The following is a 20,230-nucleotide window of genomic DNA, read 5'->3' as shown; positions in this document are numbered from 1 at the left end:
CCGCAAAAGCAGCAGCGGACATCTTGTTACACCCAGCCCAAACTATCTGAAAAGTTTTTGTAGAATCTCTTCGAGTGTTTTTGCAGCAGAAACGATTCTAAACGCTATATAAAAATTGTAAGCTTTTAAAAAAAAAAAAAAAAAATGCAATGGAGCCTTTTGTAGTCGTATGTATTTTTTTTTTTATTTTTTTTTATACAAGCAGTGTAGTACCTGAATTTTGAGCTGGTATCCGGTTCCTGTGCGGCAGAACTCAGACATGGGGAGGGAGAAGCAGCAGAGTGAGCCAATCTGATATACTGCAGTGCAAGGAGTAGGGTTGTCCCGATACCACTTTTTTGAGACAGAGTCCAAGTACCGATACTTTTTTTCAAGTACTTGCCGATACCGATTACCAATACTTTTTTTTAATGTCATGTGACAGTATTTTTTTTTTTTTTTTTTTTTACAGTGATTTTTTTGTTTGTTTTTTTTGTGTGTTTTTTTGCGGGGGGGTGGATTGTCAGTGTGGTTTTATTTTTTTATTTACATTTTTTTTATTTTTATATTTATTGCAATTTTTTTTTTTTTTTTTTTAACCAGCCCTGTTGGGGGGCTTTGGAGAGATATCAGGGGTCTTGACAGACCCCTGACATCTCCCCTTTAAGACCGAGAAAGGGACTAAGGACACAGATTCCCCCGTCCATTTCTCTGCAGCCTCAGCTGAAATGAATGGAGAGAAGCTCCTCTCCATTCATAAACGGAAGCATCGTAAACACAGGATACGATGCTCAGTTATATGAATAGACAGAGTCAGTGATTACTGACTCTGTTCATTCTGAAAAGGTAGGAGCCAGGTTTAACGGCTCCTACCTCCGCTCTCCATCCTGACAAATTGAGGGGGGGGGAAAGAGCGCACAGCACGGGGGAAAGACAGCACGGGGGGCAACTCCCCTGCCTGCCCAGGTATCGGCTGAGGCATCAGAGAATTTCCCCCGAGTACAAGTACTCTGGGAAATGCTTGGTTTCGGTACCGATACTAGTATTGGTATCGGGACATCCCTAGCAAGGAGCATGCTGGAAAGGAATAGAGATCAGCGTGACATAGTAATAAGCGGATCACTATGCTGCGTATTTTCACTGCCCAGCCACCGTGTATGGGTAGGAAGTGGCATGTCAGTGGAAAGGATCTGCAGCAGAGAACGATCAGGTTTCCTTCCCCTGCCAGACAAGATTGTGCTGTGTGGAAAATCTCTGTAAATTTCGGGAATGAATAAATAAATACTGATTTTTTTTAATTTTTTTCTATTTATTTGCAGGTAAAACTGCTCTCATATATGTAATTTATCTGTGTCTAAAGCCTGTTGCATGGAGTTCAACTTTACATGAGGGATACTAATGGCACTAAATTGCCTAGAGCTCCCTCTAGTGGCTATTTAAATCCCCATTTAATTCAATAAAAATATGGAACACCAAGCAAAGTAAAAACATAAGTTGTACTAAAAAAACATTTTTAAAGCACACATTGACTGAAAAGGCAAGTTCTGCTTGTTGGCCTACCAGCCACTAAATAAAAAAAAAAACTAATTTAAACTCAAAAGAAAATATTGAGAAGAAAAAAAAATGCCTTCCAACTCTTTCTTAGGTGAACTTGGGGCAAACTGTATTCTAGATCTCATAATAAAAATAGGTCACAGCCATACTGAGTCCACTCAAATAAACTCTTGTTAATGCCTTTTAACACATAGTGGCATAATCACAAGGATCCTTATTTCATGGGTTTCTCCAGCCATACGTGGATCAGCAGGGACCGGCCAAAATTCAACCAATGTATGGGTGGGCTGGTTGTACAGAAGTCTCACAGATCGACTTCTGTACCACCAACCTGTCGGGTTTTTTCCAATCAATCAATGCTGCTGGCTATTGTCTGCGGCACTGATCAGTATATTTCAGTGCCAGGGAAGTCTCCCTGCTGTCTACATACAATAACTCAGTGGGAAGGATTCATCCATCCACATCGAATATATGGATGGGGGAATCGGGTCTTTTTTATTTATTTTTTCCAACCCTCTGGTTGAATGAAGAAAAACAATGATCAATATATAGGCTGTTTTAGCTGCAGTAGCTACCGAGTACAAGAGAAATTTGATTTAATAAGACTGAATGCACTATGCATACAACTGCATGCACAAAATAGATGGAAGAACCATTGGTGGAAATTTTTTTTATTTTTATTAACATATTTAGCAGCACTATACAGTGTATTTAGTCAGACACCATTAAGTATACCAGGAATCCAGCACTGATAAGAAGTCCAAACACTATGCCTCCATTTCACACTAAGCCCCACTTTTTCTGTATTTGTGTATTTTTAGACAACTGGCAGACAGCATTTCCTTGATTTTATTTTTTTTATGCATTGTGTTTCATATGCTTTGTAAGTTATCTTATACTTTTTTTACTCTCTTGTTGCAGAATATGGCAAGTCTCTAGAGGACGATATTTGCTCAGACACCTCTTTCATGTTCCAGAGGGTGCTGGTATCTATGGCTGCCGTAAGTTTCCCTTTTGGCTGGGAAGGTTCTACATCAGAGGCTCTACAATCAAAGCGGTGCTTTATACTTATTTTTATTTTTTTTATAGGCATGAAGCATAGCCCAAACCATTTTTGCATTCAGCAAACAAAATCCTACATATAAATTCACTAAGTTTACAACATAAAGGCTTTTTATTCATAGTCTGACGTAAATTTACACCCATGGGCAATGCAAATAGAGAATAAAACCTGGGCAAAATTCAAAGGGAGTGTACAAACGTGAACTAAAGATATAGGCAGTTAAAGTTGTATATGAAAATCTTTTTTTTCTGCAAGTCACATTTGTCCATTTTCAAGCAGTAAAACACTGCAACCCTTAGAAATCCCATTTTGTTTTTATGGCTGCTTTACCTCTATGCACGGTTTGTTTTTTAAAGGTAAACTGGTCAAATGAAAAACTTCAGTTGAGCGGGGGTGACTACAAGCTGATCAAAATTTTGGCTGGTCCATGCTGAACTGGCCGAATTCCGATCACTGTATGACCAGCTTTAGATTAGGCTAATAAGACAAAGGGGAAATTCACAAAGGAAAACTATATAAAAAATAAAATAAAAAAGATTGAAATTTTTGTTTTTTTACTTTGCAGGGGGGAAGAGACCAAAGTGACAATGTGAATGATGACCTTGCCAAACAGGATGCAAAGGTAATTTCTTCTAAAGCTTTGTATGAGACTCTTCATAATGACCAGATGAGCTTCTGATCATTGGACAATACAATACAAAACTTTCTCAGGTTTCTTACCAGCTAGTCATCCATTTGCGTTAAAAACAGAGGTTTTAATTGCATGCATATACTAAATACTGATGTGCAGTTGCTGTTGCACAAAATACAATTCTGTATTCCAACACCCCCACTCAGCAACTACCCCTTATATTGGTCCCATTTTGGATCTGTTCTATAAATCTGTTTCTTGGAAGAGGTTTTGTCAAAGCATCTGCAATCATTTTATTAGTTTCACACTTGCATATACTGTATGTAGGCTTTGATCATCTTCTATGCTAAGAGGGATTGTGCTCTGAGCTTTCTGGTCTTTATCCACTCATCTGAAGAGACTTCTGGCATGATTTTATTCATACATTTCCACATACTTTCTCTTATTAGCAGTATTTTAATTTTGAATTTCCAAGGCCAGTAGTTCTGGTTTGTCAATAAAAGCTTTATTGCAGAGGTGTTGCCATTTTCTTTTATTTCTGTTGCAGACTTCTTTCTGTTATATATCTTGCACTTATTTGTTATAGCTGGCTATGATTGGGTTCTCAGCTTTTCTCTGGGTGTGTCTGGGCCCATAACCTGTTAGAAATCCTGTATATAGCCCTACAGAACAGGTTAACTGCAGACAGGAAACAAGGACGTTATTGTACTGAGAAAAGACATGGAGCAAGGGTCCCCAACCCCCCAGACCCCTTGATGACTGGCCCATACAGCAGGAGATGAACGGTGACCGCAGTCCGCACAGAACTATCACAGACCACGGACGCTGCTCACCTCCTGCTGTGCATCCATGCCTGTTTGTCCCCTCCCAGCTCCTTTGCCCACCCGGCCGATGATGTCCTCCAATCAGCAGGGAAGGAGAGGAAGGAGCTGCAGATTGGAATGGAGAGCTCCACCTGTGTCCCCCCTCCCCCCCTGCTGATATGATGATATCATTGGGTGGTCAGGGGGGTCGGGAGAGGCTGCACGGACTGATCACAGCCTCTATTCTGACAAAGGTATGTGTCCTGTGAAGGTGTGGCAGACATTAGAATGGAGAAGTTTCATGTTGGAGAGGAAAGGGGGGGCAGACTATTGGGGCACTGTGATTGCTAGGGGAACTGTAATATAAAGGGGCACTGTAAAGGGGCATGGTAATCATTACAGTGCCCCTTTTATAGTGAATTGCCCCTTTATATTACAGTGCCACTTTACAGAGCAGTCCTCATTACATTAATGTAAAGGGGCACTGTAATGTAAAGGGGGGGCTATGATGTGAAGGAGAACTGAGGATACTGATATAAAGGGGGGACTGTACTGTAAAGGGGGTTGAGGACAGACTGTGACTGGCCCCTTCAACAACTTCTGCACACTCCCCCCACCCCCGGCCCCTGGTGCCAAAAAGGTTGGGGACCACTGAGTCATAAAGCATACCATAGATGCAGCAACAAACTATTTTAAACACTGCCATCTACTGGTTGAAGAATATATATTAAATACTGATATACAATAGTTATTGCACAAAATACAATTCTGTATTCCAACAGTATATATATATATATATGACTACTATAATGAATTTCTATCAGGTTTTAAGAATACAGTAGACCCTTTTTTCATAATAAGCATCCTTTACCTGCATACATTCCTCTTTACACTTCCTCATTGTTAGTTTTTTCTCAGAAGTTTGTTCTCTGTTCTGTTCACTTCCTGCTTGTCTGATTTTACTGACCACCGTGAAGAGAGCCTTTACTGCGGTGGTCAGTGACGTGCTCACCCCCTCCTGGGAACTACATCTGTGTGGCAGGATGCTCTCTACATGTTAGAGACTTCAAGGAGGTGTGAATTACTGGGCGTGCCGCAATTCATACTGGGAAATGTAGTTCTTACATGACCGAGCGATGCAAACCAGGAAGTGAATGAGAGAACAGAAACTAGAATGCCAGCGGTGATATAGATGAAGGAATTTAATAGGCATTTACTCGTTTTTTTTTAACAGAATCATTACACTATTCTGTATGTCTACCTTGCTGACATTAATTTTAGGCAAAAAAAATGTTTCCTTTACAACTCCTTTAACTATCTTTTCAAATTCAGTTTGAATCATATGGATTATGGAGAAGATGTATGGCTGGTGTGCCCATGGAGATTTCCTAGAGCCTTGGTACATCCTTCACTGCCAGGCAGGGGTGTATTTAGGTTTTGTGCTGCCCTAGGCCTGGGAAAACTCACGCACCCCCTAGTTTATATATGACGCACCCCGTCCTTTTTAAGACCCGTCCTGTCATTTTCATGGGATGAGGACAGAGGGACGCAGTGGGATGAGGACAGAGGGACGCAGTGGGATGAGGACAGAGGGACGCGGTGGGATGAGGACAGAGGGACGCGGTGGGATGAGGACAGAGGGACGCGGTGGGATGAGGACAGAGGGATGCGGTGGGATGAGGACAGAGGGACGCGGTGGGATGAGGACAGGGGGACGCGGTGGGATGAGGACAGGGGGACGCGGTGGGATGAGGACAGGGGGACGCGGTGGGATGAGCACAGGGGGACAGGGTGGGATGAGCACAGGGGGACAGGGTGGGATGAGCACAGGGTGACAGGGTGGGATGAGCACAGGGTGACAGGGTGGGATGAGCACAGGGTGACAGGGTGGGATGAGCACAGGGTGACAGGGTGGGATGAGCACAGGGTGACAGGGTGGGGATGAGCACAGGGTGACAGGGTGGGGATGAGCACAGGGTGACAGGGTGGGGATGAGCACAGGGTGACAGGGTGGGGATGAGCACAGGGTGACAGGGTGGGGATGAGCACAGGGTGACAGGGTGGGGATGAGCACAGGGTGACAGGGTGGGGATGAGCACAGGGTGAAGGGGTGGGATGAGCACAGGGTGACAGGGTGGGATGAGCACAGGGTGACAGGGTGGGATGAGCACAGGGTGACGGGGTGGGATGAGCACAGGGTGACAGGGTGGGGTGAGGACAGGGTGGGATGAGGACGGGGGACAGAGGGTGGTATGGGGATATGTGCTGGGGAGTGATTCAAGAGGGAAGAAGATATGTGCTAGTAGGGGGGGATCAGACTCCCCACTAGCACATATCATCTTCCCTCTCAAATCACTCCCCAGCACATATCCCCATACCACCCTCTCCTCTCCCATCACTTCATTAGGTCACCTCGTATCTGCCTGCCCCCCCTCCTCCTTCCCTCCTGGTTACTGTGTCCTCTCTCTTTCTCTCACTGAAGTTGTCCCACATACCAGCAGCATGGCTCTCTGTTGTGTCTCTCCTCGGCTCCTCCTCCTGGCTGTGTACACAGGAACATTGAGCCAAGAGGGGGGAGGAGCCAAAGAGTGACTGTGTATTGCAGTCAGTGGAGAGAGAGGGACGGCTGCACTGTAAAGCTGAATGACGCTGCGGGACCCCGGGCGGCAGATGTCCTCGGTGACCGCTATACTTTGCGGGGGGCGGCGAAAAAGCGCCCCCCACCCCGCGAACCCCCCCTCCTCCCGCACGGAGAGCCGCACAGCTGAATCCTGGAGTTCAGTGCAACTGCACGTTTCGGCACTGAACTCCAGGATTCAGCTGTGCGGCTCTCTGTGTGGGAGGAGGGGGGCGCTTTTTCGCCGCCCCCCGCAAAGTGCCGCCCTAGGCCTGGGCCTTGTCGGCCTAGGCCATAATACATCTCTGCTGCCAGGTTGTCTTTCAGACCTTTTGCACTTAGTCTTGGGAAATAAGAAAATATGATGTGTTTTTAGAATTTCATCTAGGTCAAAAAGGTGTGAAACGAGTTGCACTTTATAGTGGTCATTTAGATTAGTGCACCTAATGCAAAATTGCCCTTAAAACCCTATTTTTGTATAGCATTGATCGTAGTTTCTGAAGTACAGTTTTTGAAATGAAGGCAGGCAGCAGTCTACCTCATACAGGATTTGCACAGATAATTCCGAGCCTTCTGCAGAATGTGCAAGTCGTTTGAAGTGTTTGAGAAGACAGCAGGATTCAGCCTTTTGTTTTCCAACAAAAGCCCTTCTATTTTTTTATTTTTTTTTACACCTTCCTGCGTTTGCGCGCTGTGTTTCTGTTCATTGTTTTTCCTCTGTGCTTTTTCACCCGGTGACATTCCTGATACAGACACCTGCCGAGTTTTCCCAAGCGCAGAAGATTCAGCTGGTGTTTAAGCTCCTTCGGTGAAGAAACGGTCTCCATTTCAGTTTAATGCAACGCTTTGTACTTTTATCTCTTTTAACACCTCAGGTGAAATTCTGAGCTGGTTATGAATTCCATCTCCTTTCAAAAGCCGTATATTTTTCTGTCAGCCGGAAATAAAACGATTTGTAAGATTTCGTTTTTTTGTTTTGCCTTAATGTAAAACTGTATATTTTAGAGACATGGGAAATGGTTGTTTGGAAAATGAAGACGGTACATTTATATCAGACTGTTCTCATTTTTAGAACATTGTTTTTCTGGCAGTAAAACTCAGTTTAACCCCATTTTTTTTTTATAATCTTATTCTGACAATTTCTAAGATCACTTTACCACGCTGCTTTGCTCCGTTATTAAAGCGCTAATATATTAAGAGGTTGTTCTCAGCACAAGCAATTGAAAACGCATGTAGTTTCGCAAGTTGGCAGGCATTTTCAGACCTGCTGCACTGCATTTTTTTAGGCCTAATTCACACCTATGCATTTTTAGTGCATTTTGCAGATTTGCACTACAGAATGTGCTCCTTAGGAAACTATGTTAAATGGATTGTAGTGCAAATACGCAAAATGCAAAAAGCACTAAAAATGCATAAGCGTGAATAAGGCCTTAAAGGACCTAAATAAGATGCCAAAATGTATTTCAGTGCACCAAAAGTGGACTTTCCTGCAACACACCACACTCACCCTGGAATTCATGAAGAGTGTCATAGACAAATATTTTGGCCTGTGACAAATTCATGTACTTGTTGTAAATTTCAGAAGGCCAGAGATGTTTTATATAGGCTGGAATACCAAGCACGGCCGCACTTCTGCATGGGCGATGCTGGAGTGCGTTCCAGCACTGGCACCAGGAACAAAACCGTAAATTAAAGTAAAATAATTACATTAAAATAACTATCGCCAGTGGCTCACTAGAAGTGAGGATGGGGACACTGTAAGGTGAGAAAATATATCGCTAATCCCCAAAAGATTATCACATTTTATGTTAACATATAGTAAACATCCACACATATATGTTTAATGTTTAGACCATCCCTGGCAATTTGTGCGAGACCGGTGCATGTGGATCTTGGGGTACTTTTTATATGTTTTATTTAACTTGAGATCATCACAAGTGGTGGTTTTATGATATAATGTACCGGGTCTATTTGTTTATCATGTGGAGATGGATGAAATATGAGTATGGTCAAACATCACCCACGGGCAGTGTCCGAAACGCCCCTATTCGATAAAAGCTGTGTCACTTTATTATTTAAGTCTGGTGCAGGAGACAGTCCTGTTGGCTCTAAGGAAGAGGCAAGTCCTTGAAACGCATTGGCCTGTTGGACATCCAATTGTCCTGTCACATGTTATGTATCATGGACTCAATGGTGCGGTTTCTTTATGATAAGCTTTGATGCAGTTGTAATTTTGTCAGTATAATACTTGCCACCTTTACGTTCACCTCTTCAGTCTAGCCCACAGCCAGCCCTTCTAGGTATTTAAACTGCTTGTCTCATTTATTTAGCGCCTTCGCCTTGGTCAATCTAGAGACTAAGGATGAACTCAGGCGTGTTTGCAGCTGCACGTGCAGAGCCCGCCAGGAAGTCAGCACTGCGGCTGCACAGATCGGGAACTGTCACGCTAACTGTCATGCTACCTGTGATTAGCGCAGTGCTGACTTCCTGGCAGGCTCTGCACGTGCGTGTGTGAACACCCCTAAGCTTATCCTTACTAGAGACTCTCTGCTGTGTTCCTGTTGAAGACTGGCCTGGCTGACATCCCTTCTAGTTCCTGATCCTGTCTGCTGCCTCTGACTACACTGATCTCTGGCTTCCTGATTTTCCTGGCTTGTTTTGGACTACCTGCTCTGGCTACAGAACCCTGGCTATGTTTTGACTATGTTGTACTATGGTTACCACTTTATTAAAAGGTGGTGTTCTCTTTTTTTTTTTTTTCCTGCATTTTCTGTCTCTGTATGTTTCATGGTTTCTGACAGTCACCTGAGATATTCCCTTGCCATATTGGGTAACGTTGGTCAGCATTCCTGGCCCCTTTGTTTACATTTGGTGGTTGACCAGAGAATGTTATATCCAATGGCTGAATTAGTACCATTGGTTTGCCAGAATTGAAGAGCGTTGGGCTTAGTAGTGCTTCTTCACCATTCAGGAGAAGCATTGTATTTTTATCAATACATTAAGGCTTTCTGTGATTGACTGCACTGGAGAGTTGGACAGTGTCTACTTTGGCCAATCAGGACAGGCTTTTTTTTTCCCAAAGGCTAATCAGGAAAGGACTCATTCTCTAATTTGCTCTCTCTCGTTCTGTAGTGGAAATACCAAAACCCAATACAGATTGTACTGTGCTGCAGTTTTCTTACAATCAGATAATTATACTGATGAATTACACAAGTTTTCCTGCCAAAGGATTTGTATTTCTGTTTAGTTTTTAGATTCACACTGCTTTGTAACACTGTACAGTCCTGATAGGCAGGGCAGAAGATCTAAATTCTTTGCTGCAGTTGAAGGCCAAGTCCAGGTTTGAGACAATGTTAAATGATGTATTAATCCAAAGTTGCTTGTGTAAGGCCAAATAAAACAGCCGCGTGTAGATGCCCCTGTGTTATTTGTTCGCATATTGATAAACAATGTAGCGCCTGTGTACTTCCAAGTACCGGTGCTATTAAAAGTTAAGGGATAATCAGAGTGTAATTGACTCTGATTCTAATTGTAATTATTCGTTAGGGACTCTGTTTCGGCTGGGCTGTGCTGTGGGCTCACTCTGTTGTTACCGGGGTGCTGTACCACTCCGGGGCGACAGGTGGCGCCAGTGGAGACCAGGCTGGGGTGCCTCTTGCCAGCAGCCAATCGGGAGGGAGTTTCCCTCGTGGGGCATGCTGGGAGAGGGTACTTCTGGAGCAGACGCCATTAAGGCGGGGTTCTTTTCCGGTGTGGCACCCACCTTCAGGGTGATCACACATCACGGCCCCCCGGCGAGATGGCCTACCAGGCCGGGGTGTGCGTGCCACGCAGTGTTCCTGGTTCCGGGACCATGTTGGCCCGGAACATTTGAAGCTGTGGCGGGACCCCAGTAATCGACTGGGTCCCCAATTCTGAAGAAAGATCCCAAGCAACATAGCTGTTTGGTGGGGAGTCAGCCTGAGGAGAGACAGGCAATCCAATAGGGCCTTGACAATCCATCGGGGATCAAGGTAACCGGACACTGAAAGGTTGGATGTCAGCCACCTGTCAGTCGGTGACCTAATTGAGAACTACCTGAAGGAGATCCAGGCACAAATATTGCTAAAGAGGATTTCTCCGTGATCTAAGTTCTAGGAAGGGTCTGTGGCAGAGACTTGTTTCCCTCAAAGTTCCGAGTGATACCCTGGCTGCCAGGTCGGTGTGAGAGGCCTGTCCAGGTACACTACTATACCCACTCCGGCTGGAGTGGCGACGAAAGCAAAGTGTTGTTGGAAGCAGGAGTGTTTCCGTACTGTTAAGTCTGAATCTGCTATTTCTTCTCCTCATCCATCTTTGCCATCTACCTCAAGTTTTACTGTTTACTGTGTTGGGTTGTGAGAATATTTTAGTAGTGCTGGGATTCTGAAATTCCTAGTATTAGCATTTCTGACTCTTCTGTGATGTATTCCTAAGCAGGAATGCTACATATACAGTATAAAGGTAGGGTTTTTGTAGACTTAATTCTTTTCATCCTAATTTCAGGACCTATATGAAGCTGGTGAGAAAAAAGTGGGGACAGATGAAGTGAAATTTCTGACCGTTCTTTGCACTAGAAACAGAAAGCATTTACTGAAAGGTAATTTGAACTGTTTTGATGTTGGTTCTGTTGATTTCAGTTCTGCTCCTTATTTCTTTGAATACATTGCATAGTTAGCTTCCCTAAAGAACAACTAAAGGCAAAAAAAAAAAATCATTTCGGAGTAAGGGAGCATTATAACCCTCCCATTTTTATTTTTTTTGCCTTCTGTGTCTCGTTTGGAAGATTTTTCTTCATGTCTTGTACCATTGCCAAAACAGGAAGTGAGAGTAAATTCCTCCAAACTGTGTCTCGTTGGCAGTGGGGTCACCAGAACTTCCCTATTGGAAGATTCCCCAGCTACTACTGAAATGTAGGATTTTTTTTCACTTTCACTCTTATGATAAAGTTTAAAAGGAATAAGCGGGTGAATATCCCAGCGTGGGGCACAGGCAGCAATAGAAACATGATGGATATTCTAATCCCTCTCCACTCTATCCAAAACCAAATACGTTTTTCCTTCAGTTACACTTCAAGCCAAATCCTAAGGATAGTGCAGACCTACGTTTACCTAATTCAGCCTGTCTTTATCAAGAAAAATCTGCTAATTCAAAGAAAAGTCATGGGTTGCTACAAGGGACTAATCCAAGAGGGTAGCAGGCAGCATCCACATAGAAATGAGAAAATGTACATCTTTGCTACTTGTGTTTTCACAAATAGTGGCGTATCTGTGTAAAGGTTCAATAGAGTCGAAAAATGAGGACAGAGTACCTGCTCGGTAGTATACCTTCTGCTTCCCACTCCCCTTTTGTCTGTAACCAGATGATCCTGGAACACGCTTGCTGGTGGTGTTGGAGCATCCTCTTTGTTCCCCTTCACCCTACATTAAGCGGAATGTAAAAAATGACAATGCTAAGATATTTCTGACAGCCACCAATTCAAACCTGCTATGGATGTTTGAAAGTGATTTAATGATACAAGAGGCAGAGTGGGGGAGGGAGGGTTTCATTTTTAAAACTGACAACTGTTCAAAAGGACAGTTTTTTTTTTTTGTTGGCGTCTTCTTCCTTATTTTTTCTTCTTCTCTGGAGCTGGGCTTTCTAAGGAGGTAGGTCACGTTTAGAGATGTTTTATGTTGAGGTTTGTTAAAGTGTCACAAAACCTGCATCAAAAAAACTATCCGTATATCTATCTTCAATGAAGAACATTAAAGCATAAGGGTTGGCCGTGACCAGCACCCCCCCAAAAGGCAGTGTGTTTCCCAGATGTGGTGTCTGGGAGTGGAAGACAATACCATTTACTTTTTTTTTTATTTAGCTCTTAGAAAATGCTTGTAATGTTCAAATATGCTTGTTATTTCTGTTCTGTCAAAAACTTTCAGTAAATGGTGTATACTGTTCATACTCTATGGGATTTGTATTCTGCAAAAAAAAAAAACTGGTTGACCCCACGCTCGCGCGCGCTCTCTCTCTCTCCCCATTCTGTCCATGTCCGCATGTCCGCAATTCAGCTAGGAATTTTGCAGAGCAGTGTTTGCAGCTCTGCACAAGCTCAGGTTTCAGTAAGTTTCTATGCTGAGCATTTCCCTCTATCACATCTGAGCAGCCCGTGTTACTATAGAGTTACACATGTGGGTGTATACACAGTGATAAATGACAGCCCACTCCCTCCCTCCTCATGCCCACTAACCAGCTAAACGCAATGGGAGTAGAATATTACATGCAGATTGATGGAGGCTTTGCCTAACCTCTTATTCTAAGACTGTCAGTTATTGCCAATAAAAAAATAAGATTTTATATCAAGAATATATTTCTATGACAATTTAGAACAGCTTGTTGATATAAACATGTTTTACTGTACTCTGTATTTCAAAGGCTGTTTTTTATTTTTGATATTTTGAACATTTGACCAGCAGCAGCGGACTAGAAGCTCCTTCTACTTATGTTTCCCTGCATACAGGCTGGGAAAGAACTGCGTCATGTGACACTGTATATCGATTAGGAAAAAAAGATGTGGTGTGTGTGTGTATTTATATTGAAATAACCACAGTGCCATCCACATACAGGAAGGGATTTTACTATTACTTTAAGGCTTTGTGTACACTGATGCTGGTAAGCAGACATTTAGGAGCAGTTAGGCATTTTTTTCAGCTGCCCCTGAACTGGTCATTTACAGTGATTTCTAGGCAGTTGAGTTAAAAGCATTTTTGTAAAGCAAAAACAATGTTCAGGACGGATGTTCAAAGGCATTTGAAACGCCAAATGCCTGTAACAGCTTGTAAACACAGTAACTCGCGTTTAACCACGTTTCGTTTACAGGTGTTTTTAACGGAGATACATTTTTGACTATTTGAAGGAAATAAACACTTCTAAACCTAAACGCGGCAAAACAATATATTTTTTTTTTCTTTTTTACTTTTATATTTTATTGATTTTTAATTTACACATACATAATAAAAGCAAGATGCATTTCACAACCAGTGGGAATATACATTACCATGTTTACCCTTACCCCTTTCCTACCCCACCCAAACAAACATTTCAAACGTCGGTAAATATCTGTCAAGTATAATCATTCAAGACATTTTATTTTGCCTAAAAATATGTTTTTAACTGACAGGCACAATTCCATATTTATGATAAAAATGCTATATTTAGTCGATCAGAGTCCTCGTATTACCCAATTTCTCAACACTGTTTTGAGGCATTCATTTTGTCCATGTTCTTTGAAGTATGTAGTCTGAGAACAGCTTGAGATGGCCTTTTCTTCTCACTTCTCTTTTTTTTTTTTTTTACAGTTTTCGATGAATATAAAAAGATTTCAAAAAAAGATATTGAGGCCAGTATAAAATCTGAGATGTCTGGAAACTTTGAAGATGCTCTCCTGGCCATTGGTAGGTGTTTTGTCATCTTGTTCTCTTGCTGTTTGTTCTCCAGAGATAGACCTTTACCCCTCTTTCTCTAGAATGGCTGGTCGGTGGAGGAAGGATGATTGAAAAAATGTTTAACGTAACGCAAAATTGTCATTAAGAACTAGACATCATGTGTTATATTTAGAAGAGACCCTGTTGCCATAAAATAACAATTAAAGCTTAAGTTTGGTTACAAAATAGCATTGGGGATGTTACCACAGTGTGATGTGTATCCTGTGCTGCTATTTCCTGGTTTATAATAAATCTTCCTCTTCCGATATTGCCCCACCACCTCCACCCCGGTGTACTCTTATGAGTGTGGTGGTGGTTAAAGCTTTTATGAATGGAGGAGGGGTGGAATGGGCAGGCATAGTCGGCCAATGGTGATAAGTGCCTGTCACAGCTCTTTTTGCTCTATTAACCCCGCTGCACTTGGAGGTTATGACGGTGAAGGTAGGAGGGCATTAGAGGAAGAAGATTTCTACTACACTGGGAGACAGCAGCACAGGGGAAACATCATATTGAAGACGAGTAATGCCCACTGTGCTGATTTTACTTGTTCTGCTGCTTGTGCCGCTGAACTTTACAGTGTTGAAGACCATAACTTGTTGAAAAATCATCTGCTTTAAACACTTCTATGTCAAATGTTGGCACCCTCTCCTGCGATCTGTGCTTTCCTTTGCTGGCCCCTACCTAGCTGCACCTCACATTAGTGAGGTAGGAATTGGCAGAAGGAACGACAGGGGACAACAGGGGACCAGATATTTGACCCCTCTAGACATGTGCTGGATGCTGACAAGTTCGGCAGTGGGACAGGTTTTAATTGGTTCTTTGCAAAGATGCAGCCTTTTCACTTTTTTAAAGTTGGCAACAGAATCACTTTTACCCTAAGTCGGTCGGTGGCCACTATTGCATTAATACTGTTCAATTATGAAGTCTCTTCTAATCTATTATGAATTTTCCCTTGCAGTGAAATGTACAAGGAGCAAGCCTGGTTACTTTGCCGAAAGATTGTATAAATCCATGAAGGTGCGTTATCCGCTGCTCAATTAAATCTTTTACAGCATATTACATCCGTGAGCAAATTCAATACAGAGAGCAGAGCTGGGCGATCTCTAGAGGTTCCAGTCTATGAAATCTCTATATCGAATATACACTAAGAGCAGCTTCTTCTTTCTCTACGCTTAAAATTATCATTGCTTATACCAAAACACAAATGAGGCTGCTGAGATTTGAAATGAGAACTTGAACACAGAACACCACCAATGTGATCGTGTGTGTGTGTGTGTGTGTGTATACTGGAAAATGAATAATGTTTATGCTGCATTGAGGAGTACCTAATGGCACATCTGCTATTTATTCTTCACAACTGTTTTTTTTTATGCTAAAATGGATATTGTTTCTTGGTTTTTATAAGCTCTGCTGCCAGTTCTACGTACAACACAGCCTCTACCTCAGAGTATTGGTGTTCTCTGCACTGCATACAACTTTGTATCCCCTTCCAGTTTTATCAGTTTTCTTAATGCCTCCTGCAGAAACCTTTTTTTCCTGTGAACTTCAGAGATAGATATATATATATATATATATATATATATATATATATATATATATATATATATATATATATATATATATATATATATATATATATATATATATATATATATATATATATATATATATATATATATATATATATATATATATATATATATATATCTATATCTATATCTAGTATAATCTCTCAATTAAAGCTGTTGAAGGACAAGTGTGGGAATAACAAAAAAAAACATTCTTCACACTTCCCTCTATGGCTGCAGCATCTGTCTACTACAACGTGTGCTGAGAAGCTGAGCCAGCTGCGGATCAGGAATTTGGGTGGATCTTGACATTGTCTAGAGTGGCTCTGTGACATTAGTTAACAGTGGGCTTCAGCCTGTGGGTTGTTGCCTGAATCTGGGTCAGGGGAGTGGAAAAGTAAGTGTGCTCCTGTGACCCAGAAGAAAAGTATGACCAAAAACACTTTGGATTTTAAGTATTCGTTTGAAAATGCAGCCATCATATGAACCCAAGTCTGTCTTGAGGAGAGAACAGAGTAAACCGAATACAGAGCTTATCAGTATGTTGTAGCTTCTTCATTGGCTGGCCATTAGGCTGCTGGTGGGAAAGTGACACCATTGTATTCCTTTAAAGCCTAGTACACACGGGCTGCATGTTGGATGGCATTGGGTGATTCAATAGAAGCCAGCTATTATTTGGCCCATGTGTATGGCAGCCAGTCTGAAATAAGCCGGCTGTTTGGCTGGCTTCTGTTAAATGGTTATGACCGTAAAAAGGTCTGCCTACCGCCTCCCGGTCAGCGCTCTCCGCTAATGGCAGAGAGTGCTAACCAGAGTGTTCTGGCTGGGGGGACGTTCCCATGTCAGAACACAAAGGCACAGCAGGGGAGATCTGTACTAGCATCAGATTGTTGGTACAGTGGCTCTGACCTGAGCTGTCAGTTTTTTTTTTTTTCTGTTTAACCCAGTAGTGTTTGCGAGGCTTAAAGGTTTTGTTAACCCATATAACTAAAACATTGCCAGACTCTCTATTATGGCCTTTCAAAGCACACTGTACCTTTTTTCTTATAGAAAAACGAGAGCTTTTAAAGCAGACCTTCACCCAATAAAACAAACAACCTTTTTCTACCTGGATCCCTATCACACAATTAGATTTTTTTTTTTGTTTTTTTTGTTTCTGACCTTTTATGTTTTCCTTTCTAGTAGAGAATGACGTAACACCCCTTCTGCCTCCTGGGATGTGCATGTTGCAGATCACAAAAGGCAGTTTTACTGATGACCACTGATTTGGAACCCGTCAGACCTGTGGCACATCTGCGCACAAGCATGGGGTTTCCCACACATGCAGGCAGACACCGCAGATATAAAGGGCATTCTCTGATAAGATGAGGTTGAGATCTTGATGTCTCTGTCCCTTTCCACCTTGTCCAATCACAGAATGCCTTTTATTTATAAAAAACAAAAGGCATTTTATGAATGGGGTTGGTGCCCAACAAACAATCCCCTCCACCCCACCTTCCTATGGTCACTAATCAGAAGGGGAGCTGCTTGGCACAGGACCTGTAAAATTGCTGTGATCACTGTTGTAGTAGTAGTAGTAGTAGTAGTAGAAACTACTACAATGATTTTTATCTTCCCAGCAGTCCCTCGGGTATAAGACATGCATTCTTTATATTGTACCAAGCTTGACCATTGTAACCTTAATTAAAGCTGAAGTCTAGGATTTTATAGCAAACCTAAAGCATCTACTGGCGCGCAATATGGGGCAAGTGATTTTTTAAACTGGGGTAATTTTTTTCCCACGTACTGCAGGATGCTGACCCATTATAAGAGATGTATCTGACTAGCTAATCATGTAGTAGTGAATTGTGGTTTTAATACAAAGCCAGGCATGTGTTAATGTGTAGAATGGTGCACAGGTGGGTTCATTGATACTTGTTGCAAGCGGTCGCTTCACTCCAGTTTAACTTCATTCTGTTAGAATTTAAGCACATCCTGAGGCTATACTATCCTTTGAATATGACATTATAGAGGTTCTCGATTCAGAATCCTTTGATGTTGGCATGAAATTTTGTTGAGGCCCTGGTGGACTGATAAGAGAAAAGCCCTAGAAGTATAATTTTATATTTTTTAATTGGTGCCAATTGGTCATCCATAACTAATACTATGTTCAGAATAAGAGAAAGTACAGCGTGTACATGCACAGTTTTAAAGATTTGGCATACATGGAATATTTGTTTCTGTTGTAGAAATGGGGCTTCTGCATTGAAACACTCTGTATATATGAAGAAAGTACCTGGTTGCATTCGGTGTGGTCACCAGTTCTCTGAATATGAGGAGGAGAGCTATAAATACATTTCTTATATTTTCTTCGGCTCTGTGTCACTTTAGCAAATTTTCAGAGGAAGAAGTGACAGTGTCATGCACTCTCCTGGTTAGGTCTGGGTATTTTTCTCTCACTGAAGGATTTGTTCTTTTAAGCTCCAGTGGAGCCGAACCACAAGCTACAAATGAAGAGAGAAGTGGCAGCGCCACTTGGCATTCATTACAGCTCTGCAGTCTGCTCAGGGCAGGGAGAGAGCTAAAAAGACAGAGCGAACAAAAGAACACAGGGCGGAGAGACACAAAAACCCTAAATATTACTAGGATACAGGTCTATAAAATTGGTTGACAATTATTGTATAGTTATATCTGTAGTGGATGGTTGCTACTAGTTACTAACATCCACCATGTTCACCCTGCTGCCAGACCTTCATACAGTACTCTCCAGCAGGGGCGGACTTGACCATTGAGTGACTCGGGCACTGCCCGAGGGCCCCATTCCACTAGGGGGCCCGATCAGGGTTGCCAGGCTCAGTAAAACCAGGGACAGTATGTAAAAATCTATGTTCGTGAGGGGAAAGAAAAGCAGATCGGCTTATGTTTACTTCAGTGATCAGCTGTCATTGGCTGACAGCTAATCACGTGGTAAAGGGCCGCTGTGACTGGCCCGTTACTAGACTATTACAGAGTGCACGAGCAGCGTGATCACAGGAGGACGTCAATTGACACCCTCCTGGCACTGGAAGCCCATGCTGTAGCCATCTTTTGGCTATAGCGTGTGCAGAAAGTGTTTTTTGTAAAGCTTTTTTAATAAACATGTTTTACTTGCCTGCTCTGTGCAATGGTTTTTGATGGTGGTCACCAGGACAAATCGAGAGGCTGCATCACAAAGACAGTAATTAATACCTACCAGTGGTTCTGATCTCTTACCACTCTGTCCAAAATTTAAAAAAACAGATTTTGGATTAGGGACACTTTAACCACTTCCATACCAGGTACTTACGCAGCTTCCCGCCCAAGCCAATTTTCAGCTTTCAGCACTGTCGCACTTTGAATGGCAATTGCGCGGTCATGCTACACTGTACCCAAACAAAATTGGCGTCCTTTTTTACCCACAAATAGAGCTTTCTTTTGGTGGTATTTGATCACCTCTGCGATTTTTTTTTTTTGCGCAACAACTAAAAAAAGGCTGAAAATTTGGAAAAAAAATTACGTTTTTATTTTTTTCTGTTAATTTTTTTGTAAATAAGTTTTCTCTTTCAATTACGGGCACTGATATGGCGGCACTAATGGGCACCGATGAGATGGCACTGATGGACATCGATGAGGTAGTACTGACGGGCACAGATGAGGTGGCACTGATTGGCGGCGCTGGTATGCGACACTGATGGGCACACATAGGCGGCACTGATGGGCACACATAGGCGGCACTGATGGGCACACATAGGCGGCACTGATGGGCACACATAGGCGGCACTGATGGGCACACATAGGCGGCACTGATGGGCACTCATGGGCGGCACTGGGCACTCATAGGCGGCACAGATGGGCACTCATGGGCGGCACTGATGGATACTTATGGGTGGCACAGATGGGCACTGCTAGGTGGGCACTGGGCATGGATGGGCACTGTGGGGTGGCACTGATGGACACTGGGGTGGCGCTGATGGACACTGGGGTGGCGCTGATGGACACTGGGGTGGCAGCACTGATTGTTGCCAGTCAGTGCCCATTTGTGGGCACTGACTGGCATCTTTTTTCTTTGTTTTTTATTTTATTTATTTTTTAGACTTTTTTTTTTTTTTTTTGGCTTTTTTTTTTTTTTTTGCCCACCCTGGTGCTCCAGGGTGGGCATCCCTGGTGGTCCAGTGTGGCGATCCGAGGGGGGGCTGCGCTGATAAACAATCAGCGCTAACCCCCCCTGTCAGGAGAGCCGCCGATCGGCTATCCTCTACTCGCGTCTGTCAGACGCGAGTGAGGAAGAGCCATCGGCGGCTCTTCCTGTTTACATCGTGATCAGCCGTGGTTGGACACGGCTGATCACGTGGTAAAGAGTCTCCGCCGGAGGCTCTTTACCGAGATCGGAGATGCAGGGTGTCAGACTGACACCCTGCATCACCGATCGCCGCGATGCGCGCCCCCACGGGCGCGCGCGGCATGAAATCCTGCAGGACGTTCTAGAACGTCCTGTCAGGATTTCATAACCACTTCCCGGACGTAAATCGGCCATAGG

The 20,230-nt window shown here is 43.0% G+C and overlaps 1 protein-coding gene across 4 annotated transcripts in view; it reads left to right on the top strand.

Annotated features, from left to right (window-relative positions):
• ANXA4 (annexin A4) overlaps positions 1–20,230 on the top strand; it is a 112,358-nt gene that overhangs the window by 89,167 nt on the left and 2,961 nt on the right. For all 4 annotated transcript variants that reach the window (XM_040345884.1, XM_040345881.1, XM_040345883.1 and 1 more), the window contains 5 exons: positions 2,455–2,534; positions 3,162–3,218; positions 11,172–11,265; positions 14,003–14,098; positions 15,087–15,145. In XM_040345884.1, coding sequence (XP_040201818.1) covers positions 2,455–2,534; positions 3,162–3,218; positions 11,172–11,265; positions 14,003–14,098; positions 15,087–15,145 — 386 coding nt within the window. The remainder of the gene's footprint in view (positions 1–2,454; positions 2,535–3,161; positions 3,219–11,171; positions 11,266–14,002; positions 14,099–15,086; positions 15,146–20,230) is intronic.

This window comes from Rana temporaria, chromosome 3, assembly GCF_905171775.1.
Source record: "Rana temporaria chromosome 3, aRanTem1.1, whole genome shotgun sequence".
NCBI lineage: Eukaryota > Metazoa > Chordata > Amphibia > Anura > Ranidae > Rana > Rana temporaria.
Note: the sequence above shows the minus strand (reverse complement) of the source record. Positions and strands in the feature narration are given on the sequence as shown.